The following is an 11584-nucleotide window of genomic DNA, read 5'->3' on the forward strand; positions in this document are numbered from 1 at the left end:
ACTGGGTATGCGTCCATACCATAATTTGAATGGAGTCTTGTTGCCATTCACCTTTGTTGGCAAACAATTTTGTAGATAGGTGGCAGTATACACTGCCTCTCCCTAATGTTTCTGTGGGAGATTGGCATCTTCCAGCATGGATCTCACCATCTCAATAAGGGTTCTGAATTTTCTCTCTGAGACTCCATTCTGCTCTGGGTTGTGGGGTACAGTGGTTTGATGCTCAATCCCATTTTCAAGCGGAAACTGCTGGGTAGCATGTGACATGTACTCTCCCCCGTTATCAGAATGTAGAATCTGTGGTTTTCTCTGAAAATTAGTGGTCACTATTGCCACATATTCTTTGAGTTTCTAAAGCATTTGCCCCTTCTCCTTCAACATATATATCACAGTGAATCTTGAATAATCATCAGTAAAGCTGACAATATATTTATTCCCACCAGTTGAAGTGATTGGCATTTCACAAATGTCGCTGTGAATCAACTCTAGGGGATGCTTAGTCTTCCTTTCACTCTGCTCAGGAAAACTGGGTCGGGTCCCTTTTGCTTCAACTCAGCAAGTACATCTCCCTTTTTCTTGGCAGGGTTCAACTTTCATGCCTCTTGCTAAATTATTCTTTTGAAGGGTATTTATCTTTGCAATGTCTCTATGCCCTAATCTCCGATGCCATAAATGTAAACAAGACTTGTTACAGCATTCTTTCACAACATTAACTTGTGGACTTTCCTGATCCACTTCATACATGCCATTTCTTTTGGTAGCTGTGCATAAAATTTCACCATCTCTAGAAATTATGCAAGAATCTTGTTCAAATAACACTTTACATCCATTGTTTGTAGCTTCACTAACAGAAATTAAATTGTTTGAGATCCCTGGGGTCCAGAGTGCATTCCTGAAATAAATTTCCTCAGTGCTGCTTGGAGTCTGGCAAAACAGCTTAGCATCTCCTGCCCCCTTTATGGGCACCTCCCTCGAATCCGCCACTGTGACGGATCCTCCACGTGGGGTTAATTCCTCAAACAAATGTTTCTCTTTTATTAAATGAGCACTTGCTCCACTGTCAATATAGAATATATTTTTATTGTAACATTTTTCAACATGGGTTACTTGAAAGCCCTTTGCATTTTTCTTTTCTGTCCCTTTAAATCCTCTATTTCTTTCAGGCTTCCGTTTCTTGTCACATTGGTCTTTAAGGTGTTTTTCTGAATTGCATAGATAGCAACGCTTGGCTTTCACACCTTTGGATTCTCTTTGTTCCCGAAATCTGCATCTGACTGCCTGTCCAGCAGCTTCTCTGCTTAGGAAAGAGGAGAGCTGTCCCTTTTCCGTAGCTGCTTTCTGAGAGAACTGCTCTCTCACTTCTGAAATAATCTCGTTTAGAGTTTTGTTTTGTTGTTGCATTATAAGTATGAAAGTCTTCATATATTTTGGAAGAGAATCCAGAAATAATGCAACCTGTACATTTTGGTCCAGCTGCGTTCCCGCCTCTTCTGTCCCTTGGATTAACACCATAAATTTAGTAAGATGTTCCTCAAAAGAATCATCCTTCATTTGCAAATTAATAAGGCTTCTTAACATTGCAATCAGATGTCCCTGGCTTTTCGGATTATGATGGGATTCAAGAGTTTTCCACATCTCTCTGGCATTTTTAGAATTCATAATCAGAGGAATCTGCACATTACTCACATATTTAGTGATGAGGTCTTGTATCGTTACATCCTTCTCAGTCCAAATTCTTTGTTCCTCCCGTGAAGCACCTTCTCCTGGTTCCGATCCTGTAATAACTTCTAACAGCTTCTGTTGTTTCAGATGTTTCTTCATGCGAAACTCCCAGAGTTTCCACTCTCCAGGCTTGAGTTTCTCCAGACCTAGCTGTTCCGTCACACTGGCTATCCTTTAAGTAAAATCCTCAACTCTTCACTGACTAAAAACTCTGAAGGTTTCTAATTTAGCTTCCTTGATTCAAACACAATAGCTCCTTTAATTGCTCAAATCTCCATTTGCATGGCTGGGCCCGCAACCTGTCGGAATTTCTCTCTATTGAGATGCATAGCAAAGTTGCGTAGCGCTGCTGAATGGAGAGTATTGAGCGAGCTGTGTGTGTGTGTTTGAATCTTTGCTAAGATTCTACCTTCCCTGCAAATTAGTCAGACAGAGACTTTAAGCTTTAAAATAAGAAACAACTACTTTATTCTGGAAGTACATGCTTGATAGGAAAGAGTTCTATATCTAGCTTAACTGGCTATGCTGGAGCAGCGAGCACAGGTCCCAGTACTCGCCCTCATCCTGGTTGAGAGGAGAGACAAAAGAGAAGATGTCTGCTCCCCTCTCGAGAGAAAGAGAACACAGAGAAAGGCGGGAAGGAACTGAGATCAACATTCCTTTCCTTATCAGCCTAGTAGGAAGGGAAGAGATGGCAGGATCAAAGGGATAGGTATAGCCTCAACCAGCAAGAGGTCTAGCTCTCTAGCTACCCTTATTAACCCCCATGCAGCCTCAACCCACCAAGTTGGAGTTGAACCTCATACATTCCAACATGTATGAGGTTCAACTCCAACTTGGTGGATTGAGGCTGCATGGGGTTAAAAAGGGTAGCTAGGGAGGAGAACTCTTTGTTCCTAGGCTATACCTGTCCTTTGATCCTTGCCGTCTCTCCCCTTCCTGCTAGACTGTTATGCAAAGGATGTTGATCCCAGTTCCTTCCCACCTTCCCAGTTTCTTCTCCTCTCTCGAGAGGGGAGCAGACATCTTTCTTTTGTCTCTCCCTCTCAACCAGCATGAGAGCTGCACTGGGACCAGTGCAGACTGCGCCAACATAGCTAGTTAGCTAGATATAGAACTCTTTCCTATCAAGCATGTACTTCCAGAATAAAGTAGTTCTTTCTTATTTTAAAGCTTAAAGTCTCTGTCTGACTAATTTGCAAGGAAAGTAGAATCTTAGCAAAGATTCAAACACACACACACGTAAGCTCGCTCAATACTCTCTGCTCGGCTATGCAACTCAATAGAATTCTGACATATAAGGGATAAGACGGTCTTTCAGGTATCCCAGTCCCAAAGCTGTATAGGGCTTAGTACACCAAAATTAGAACCTTGAACTTAGTTTGGTAGCTAATAAGGAGCCAGTGCAATTCTTTCAGAAGCGGGATGACATGTTGGTGACACCCTGCCCCAGTGAGCAGTCTCAGCACCACATTTTGCACCAGCTGCAGCTTCTGGACCAACCTCAAGGGTAACCCCACATTGACCTCATTACGGTAATCCAGCCTGGAGGTTACCAGTACATGGACAACAGTGGTCAGGCTATCCCGATCCAGAAAAGGCCACAGCTGTCTTATCAGCCAAAGCTGGTAAAAGGCATTCCTACCCACTGAGGTCACCTGGGCCTCTAGTGACAAAGATGAATTGAGGAGCACCCCCAGATTCAGACCTGCTCTTTCAGAGGGAGTATGACTCCATCCAAAGTGTCTCTGTATTGGTAGGATTCAGACTCAGTTCATTGGCTCTCATCCAGCCCACCACTGAGTCGAGGCAGCGGTCCAGGGCTTGCACAAATTTGTATAGTGATTAGCAGAGATCATCTGAGATGTGTGTGTGCTAGTGTGTGCATTTACCTATGATGATGATGTACTACCTTCAAGTCAATCCCAACTTATGACAACCCTATGATTAGGATTTTCATGGTAAGCGGTATTCAGAGTGGGTTTACCACTGCCTTCCTCTGAGGCTGAGAGGCAGTGACTGGCCCAAGGTCACCCAGTGAGCTTCATGGCTGTGTGGGGATTTGAACCCTGGTCTCCCAGGCTGTAGTCCAACACCTTAACCACTACACAACACTGGCTCTTGCATTTACCTAAATACCAGGCTTTTACCCTGCATTGAGATCACTGAGACTTAAGACTTAGTAAAATAAGAAAAGCTCCTTTATTTATAGAAATACATAGTAGATAGGAAAGGCATACCTAGTTCTAACTAAGTTGGAGGTGCAACACCCAGGTTTGGGAGTTGCCCTCATGGCTCAGGAGAGAGAGCAGAAACAAAGGTGCCTCCTCTCTCTCGGACAGTCGGAGAAGAACTCAATGTCTATCTCTCTTCTGGAACAGAAACAAAAATGACAAAACAGGAGTTGCTCTTGCCCCACTTCCAACATTTGCTGGTTATGTTGTTGAATCCCACAGGAGATAGTGAAACTGCAGAACGGTGCTGCAGCAAAAACAACAAAAAGAAAACACCTTTTTGTAGCGTCTTAAAGACAAACAAGTGTATGATGGCATACCCTTTTCTGGACTACAGCACTTTGTCAGAGTACTAATTACTGTTCTCGAGAACCTTCACTGTGCTTATTTTGAAACTTTTAAGCTTTAATTGAATTGCCACCAGCTGTGATTTGTTCACTTCGTTAGCATTTGACCTCGGTTTACATCCCCTTCCCGCTCCACCCAACCAGCATAAGGAAATACTTCATGTCTCTGACCATGTTCCACAAAAGCTTATATGCCATTATAAAAGTGTTGGTCTTTAAGGTGCTGCAAGGCACTTAGAATCCTGTAACTGCCTTTAACATTAATATTAGTCACCAGTTGTTTACAGATGTAATGGAAGGACGGAATGTATGCTCCCAAATATGAACATAGCAATGCCTAGGAAGCTGCCATCAGTCTATCTCGCTCAGTATCGTCCACACTGACTGGTAGAGACTCAGGGGTCATTTCTAGTCCTACCTGGAGAAGCCAATGACTGAACCTGGGACCTTCTGAATGCAAAGCAGGTGCACTGCCACTGAGCTACAGCCCATTCCCTTGGGAAGGAACGCAGAGGGCCGGTCCTGGTCCTTGTGAACGCCCAGATTTTGAAAGTTTACAGCTCAATTCTGTACATGTCTACTCAGAAGTAAGTCCAATTCAGTTCAATGGGGCTTATTTCCTGGCAAGTATTTATAGGATTGTTGGCTCAACCATTTCTTTGTAAGCAAAGGGTGGAGTTAACAACATTTAACTGATATGGGGCTTTTGAGATTGATTTTATTTTATTACTTTCCATCACAATCACATGCACGCGCACCCCTTGGGATCCAGGTCTCTTATGCCAAAAAGACACTAATCCTATGGATGGCTTTCTTTGACAACAATTTGTTTTATTCATCATGGTAAGAAAATTCTATTTGAAAATAAACTATTTCTGATACAAGCAACTCACTATTTGTTTCATTTTGAAGGAAACACAACCTATTTTAAAACAACAACTATGTTTTTGACCAGCTTTCTGAAACAAAAGGCCAAAAACAGGGTTACGACGGGATGATCAAAGATATTCCCTTAATTAGCTACGCTGGACATGCCAATCCTCAACACATTTACATGTGAATTTATCTCCAAACACCAGGATCCTAAGCATCCCTCCCACCCTTGTACTCCGTATTTATGAATCTGGAACAACTATACTGGGATTTTCTAAGCACAATCTTTCATAAGGGCTAGAATCCCAACTTTACTCTCAAAAGAGCAGAAAACCTCCACGTTTTCCCAAATCGTTACTGTGAACACATGACATGTGTTGAAGGGAAATTAATCAGGGTTGGGTGATCTGAAATTTGCGCTCTTAGTTCTATATTCATTCCGATCTGCGCTTGTACTCGAAGGAGCCCAATAAGAGTACCCAGGATTTGCATCCTGTCAGATCCCCAGCTTCGTTCTCCCTGGCCATCCTAAACACCCTTACAGGGGCTGACTTCCACGTAAATGAAATGGAGGGGGGGATCGGGCACACTTCACTTCGAAGGACGCTGCTGGGGATTGGATTTGATTTGTACATTTTTTTAAATGGCTGGGATCCGCAATTCATTTACTCTAAAGTAGCCCTATTCAAGCCAGTGCCTTCGGGATGAAGACTCCAGTCCAAGGCATCACCCCAAGGCAGACAGGCCCGCGTGTCTCCACAGAAAAAGAAGCAAAGCTGTTCGGGGCCGGAGTCCCCCAGTCAGGCAGCCAGTGGATGTCATCAGCGCGGGCTGTGGGCGCCGTCCTCAACCCCAGTTCCAGGAGACGAGGGCCGGCGGTGCTAAGCGCTGGTAGGCGGGGAAGAGACTCAGGGAGGCGGCTTGAGGAAAGGCCGGGTAGCCCTGGAGGCTGAGCCCGGTCTGGACGCCGCCGCCGCTGCCGTAGTCCTGCGCCGTGGTCGCGCCGCTGCAGCTTTGGCAGGCCTTGCCGTCCCGCACCAGCACCGGCACCACTACCCTGCGCAGGACCGGCGCCGCTTCGCCGCCACCGGCCCGCTGGCCGCCGCCCTTGGCGCGCTTCATCTTATAGCGGTGATTCTGGAACCAGATCTTGACCTGGGTGGGCGTCAGGCGCAGCAAGTGCGCAAGCTGCTCCCGCTCTGGCGCCGACAGGTAGCGCTGCTGCCGGAAGCGCCGCTCCAGCGCCAGCGTCTGAGCCTTGGAGAAGAGCACCCGCCGCTTCTTCTTCTTCTCCTCTTCGTCCTCGTCAGCTCGAGCCGAGGCGGCGGCCGGCCGCGGTCTGCTCTCGGGGCCGCTCTCGTCCGAAGCTGCGGAACAAGACGGGGGGGGGGTAGACCCGTTAGTTCAGGCTTCTTGCTGTTGTTTGTTTCTTTGCCGCTTCCCGCTTCAAAGGGAGGGATGGTCTACTCTAAGCCGCGCGAGGTTGAAGAAGGAATCAAAACACAACGTTAATCAAAACGGTCAGAAATACGCGAGCTGTGACATACAGATGCCATCTGAATCGTACCTAACCTATTCTTCCTGTGTGTGGAGAGAGAGGGAGATGAGCATTTCAAAACGAGAGGTCAATATGTGTTTGTATAGATACAACGACACAGAGAGAGAGAGTTCTAACCATCCCTTTTCTCTGGAGATTCGGCAGATCCTAAGCCTGAGCATATTTAGGAACCACAGTGGCGCTTCTTTTGGGGAGGCAGCGTAGTGACACTTTCCTTTGGGCGGGCCTTCGACCACGGAGCGCCGTAGGGCTGCCTTGTAGTCAGACCATTGGTCCATCCATGGCAGCGGCTCTCCACGGTTTCAAAGAGGGGACAGTCCCAGCCCTACCTGGAGATGCCGGGGACTGACCCTGGGACCACCACTGAGCTCCGTCTCGTCCCCACTTTTTCCTAATTTCTCATCCTCCTTATTGATATTTAAATCGGGCTATTTCAAGTACAGTTTAATGTTTTGTTGCCATCCCACAACACTGGAGACCGAAGAGACTACAGTTAACCGGTCTCCTGGAGGACAAATCTCTCAGGCAAGAAGTTTCTCCTGCGCAAGAATCTCTGACACGAAGAGGAGCCGCTCTAGGACGGGGGAGAAGTGGCGCAGCCGAAACTCTCCGCTGCGTTGGGTTGGGAGGCTACGATCCAAACCGCCTCAGCACCCCTGGAGTCAGCGGGAGTGAAGCAGCGAGACTCTGGGCAGGATTAGCGGCCCTCTTTTCTTACGTTATCGTGTCGATTTGAAGACAAACGGGTGTGTGACCTTGATTTCAGTGAAATTAGAGCCAGTCATGTTATGACATTTTAACTGTACAACTGAAGAAATGGTTTCATCGCTTTTAGTTTACCGCGTTCCTAATCTTTTGTATTTTGTCTTATATTTATCTTATTGTACACTGCTTGGGGTAGCTTTTGGCTGTGAAAGCGGTTTATAAAACTGCAAATAAATAAACAAATAAAAACGATTGATGTTATTTGGCGATTTAATATTTCTTTAAAAAAAGAGGGGGGAAAGAAAAGTGAGGAAGTCATTTATTGAACACCCTTAAATCTATTAAACTTCCTCCCCTCTCTTACTGCCTCTCACGCACATTGCAATGGCTCGCCGTCTATTTTAAGGTATCCTTTTGTCTGCACAGCCTCCAGAGGTAAAGCTGGGCTGAGAGATCTCCCGGAAGCCACCAAAGGAGCTGCAGGCCTTACTAACAAAAGAAAAAGATGGATGAGGCTGGGAGAGCGTGCTGATCGCATCTGTGATTCTGAATATGGATGGGGGGGGTTATGTATGGTAGTCATATTCCTGATGGATTTATTAATGGCAAAAGGGCGTGCTTTGGTTATGTGGTGCGTACGACAACCCTCTAGGAGCCAATGGTGATCTCTCTCGGTGACAAGAATCTCCCACGGGCCCTCACACCGCCCCCCCCATTCAGGACTATTTTAGCTGTGAAGGCGATCGATCTCCTTCCATCGAAGTGGCGGATGGAGAAGATCGAGGTGGAGGAGCAGTAGCAAGAATGCCTGCCAGGCTCTATACCCAACGCAGGGCTATTGCGGGCCTCCAAGGGGCGTCACCAGGCAATCCTCAGGGCCACCGCTTGTCTAAGAAGCATCTTGGGAGGATGGGCTGGGCTACTGGATTTGTAAAGAAGCACACGTCGTGAATCGTGGCTGAAGGATCATAGTCGCGCGCACATGCGCGCGCGTGTGTGTTTCCTTAGTTTGTAATGCTGGGGATTTAAGATGCAACCCATTTCTGTTCCACATCTCCAAGAACAGCTGCTCCTCTCTTGGAAACATCGAGTCAAAGGCTGAAGAAGATGATCCTGAACGGGAGACATCTTCTCGAGCGACAATCCATTAGAATCGGAGGACTCTCCCATGTTTAAACACGGAGACCCGCCTTTGATTTCAACGAAATCAGAGCCGAAGCTTCGAAGCGGGCCGCTACACTCTTCAGCTTGAGTACAAGAGAATTTAAAAAATTGCCACGAAGATCGGAAATATGCTGTTGACGTGGACTTAAACCCATCTGCTTTCGGTGGAATGGAACCTGCTTTCGTCTAAGGCCGAAATCTTACGCACATTTTCTTGGGAGTCCCATCGCATCCAATGGGACTTATTTTTGAACAACTACGCATACGATTGGACTGCATTGATTGAAGGATACACTCCAAAGCAATGTTCGAAATATAGGGGGACCAGAGGGGGATTCCTTATCTGTCAGAAGGCTACAGGGAGCATGATTCCGCTAAGATGGGAGCGGGGAGTGAGGGGTGTAGGTTGTGAATTGAAAATGGAAATGGGTCACCCAGTGAGCTTCATGGTTGTGTGGGGATTCGAACCCTGGTCTCCGAGGTCATAGTCCAACCACTCTAACCACTAACCACTCTAACCACTTTACCACACTGGCTCTCAGGTTGTGAATGAAGGCCCCTCATTTTTGCCTTCATAGTTCGAATTCACTGCCTAGCTAAAGTTAAGCGCTGTCCTACTGATTTCAAAGGAAGATCAAAGCACGTGGCTAAATCTCCCACTGAAATCAATGAAGCTCAAACAAACAAACAAACAAACAAACAAAAACTCTTTTCAAGTGTGTCTGGATCCTAACCTAAACTTGGTTAGCAATCTCCTGGAGTTCAGAGCAATGGAACCTACATCTAAGTGCTACAATTTAGTGGGCTGAGAACAAACATGCACTTAGGGGTGCATCCACGGATGACCGGATCATCTGTCACTATCCTGATCTAAGCCGTGGATTTTGTATAAAGTGCATACAGTTCTACAAGCACAAAAACAGACTACAGTATTAGGAACATTACCTAGAAATGAGGATTGGGGGCGGGGAGGGAGAAAGAAGATGAAACGAATGAAGATTAGCTGTGATGTGTCATAATGATGGGTGCATTGTCTAGGAAGACAATGAAGCATGTTTCCTAACTAAAGAAACTGACCCCTCGGGAAAGAAATTACAAAAGGGAGGCGGAAAATATGCAGCCACGAATCTAATCTTGTTGCCCACTAATACAAGCATATTTTACATTATAATTACAGTAATAATAACTAGTTATCGCAACTGTGATATAGTTTATATAGATTATACCGGGTTTTTATGAGCCCAGTGTCTTGTTTTTCTCTATAGTTAATGTCCTTAAAATAATGAGAAGTCTATGTAGTCGGTTGCCCCGCTTCTATAGTCTTTTTAAAACTGTGAATAAAGATCTATTTTTTAAAAAAATTGAATATAGAATCCTTTTTTAAAAAAAATCTGGGCAATTGCTTAATAAGCCAGCATGCTCACCGGCTTTTCCAAGAAACATCTTTGAAGATGCATCTATGGAAGTGTGCCTAGGGTCGTATAGTAAATTTTCTGGAGAATGGTTAGATATAGTGGGTAAACTATATATAGTCGAGGTAAAAAGAATGGCAACGACCAACCACACCCACATGAGATATCTTAGTCGTTTTAGCATATGGATGCCAAAATATATACATACATACATATATATATATATGCTTATGTATCCATCTTGACTATATCAGCCTAGGGTAGACAATACATTTAAACTAGTTAAATCTAACCTGGACAGTTCATCAACAGAAAGGATGTTACAGAGATACCAAGGTTTTGCGTAAAGACAGCTTTAAGAAAGGAAAATATATATATTTCGATCTTGGTTTGTGATTGGTAATAAGTGTGTGAGCGCTCGTGCGACTGTGAGCACATTCACACATTACACACACGCACACATCGATCGCACCTCTCTCTTAGTATCTCCCTAACGCATATCGATTTCATTTCTCTTTGCTGGGTTCTAACCTTTTACTAACTACTAGACTATTAAATTCGCTTCTCTCCCCCCCCCCCATCTTCCTCCAACAACAAGGTATCGGAGTCCAATATTCATTTCCCGGTTATCACTCGGTAACTACCATCTCGCTACCTTCCCATTATCCACCCGCCTGTTCCAGACCCCCGGGGCTTCCTCTAGCACGGAGGTCGCCGCTGTTCTTTCCCTGTCCATTCCTCCGGCATCTCTCCGATCTTCCCCAAGCCCTTCACCCCTCCCCGACCGCCCACTCACAGAGATAGTGGCTCCGGTCCGTTTCCATCCATTCCCGGTACGGGGAGCCGCTGTCGCCGTCGCTCGGGTCCTGCTCCTTGCTGCCGTCGCTTTCGGGTTCGGGTAAATCCAAAAGGCTCCTCACCGTGAAGCTGACCCTGCCCACGGTAGCCATGGCAGGGATGCCCACCGATGCAGCCCCCAGTGGCGCCGGCAGCGGAGAGGCTACGGCGGGAACGGAGCTAGTGGGCACCGGGGAGGTTTGGCCGGCGGCTCATCTCTGCTTCTCCTCCGCCGGGAGATTAGTGTCGCTTACCGAGGAGGCTCCTGTTTATATCAACAGTCCTCCCCACCGTAAACACTGGCGGCTTTCAAACCGTCCCTGTCTATGGGATGCTAAGTACCTGAATTAGTCAAGTGCTAAAGCTCTAATGGGAGGAAGGGCAACCTCAGTTCCCCCCCCGCCAGGCCCCTTCCCAGCCACCCACCCATACCCCCTCTCCCTCCCTCCCTCCCCCCCCAAAGCCAGCAGGAAGCAGCTTTCAGTGTTACAGATTCCGTCTGATTAGGCCAAAGTGGGGACAGATAATGGTAATTGTTCGCCGTGAATAACATCTTGGGTGGTATGCGGGGACCAACAGCCGCCCCCGCCAGCCCCTCCGCCCTTCTCCGAGCACACAAAGTGAATCCTCGCAGAAACATCCGCAGCGCTTGTCCGGGGCTCGCCTCGATTCCTCCCTCCCTCCTCGTCCTTTTGAAGAGAACGCAGGAATTTATTCATTGTTTGTTTTATT

At 46.5% G+C, this 11584-nt stretch overlaps 1 protein-coding gene across 1 annotated transcript; it reads right to left on the reverse strand.

Annotated features, from left to right (window-relative positions):
* Positions 1-5198: 5198 nt before the first annotated feature.
* On the reverse strand, positions 5199-10965 carry NKX2-8 (NK2 homeobox 8). The gene is made up of 2 exons (XM_061613226.1): positions 10812-10965; positions 5199-6543 (listed from the first exon to the last, which is right to left on the reverse strand). The coding sequence occupies exons 1-2, from the start codon at positions 10963-10965 to the stop codon at positions 6023-6025; spliced, it is 675 nt and encodes a 224-aa protein (XP_061469210.1). The 3' UTR covers positions 5199-6022.
* Positions 10966-11584: the final 619 nt, after the last annotated feature.

This window comes from Rhineura floridana, chromosome 2 (genome assembly GCF_030035675.1).
Source record: "Rhineura floridana isolate rRhiFlo1 chromosome 2, rRhiFlo1.hap2, whole genome shotgun sequence".
NCBI lineage: Eukaryota > Metazoa > Chordata > Lepidosauria > Squamata > Rhineuridae > Rhineura > Rhineura floridana.

Bases quoted from the DNA above. Each gene is read 5' to 3' on its own strand.
- NKX2-8 (XM_061613226.1), bottom strand. From the start codon at position 10,965: ATGGCTACCGTGGGCAGGGTCAGCTTCACGGTGAGGAGCCTTTTGGAT. The intron at 6,544-10,811 runs GTGAGTGGGCGG...CTTGTTCCGCAG, and splicing joins GGACCGGAGCCACTATCTCT to CTTCGGACGAGAGCGGCCCC.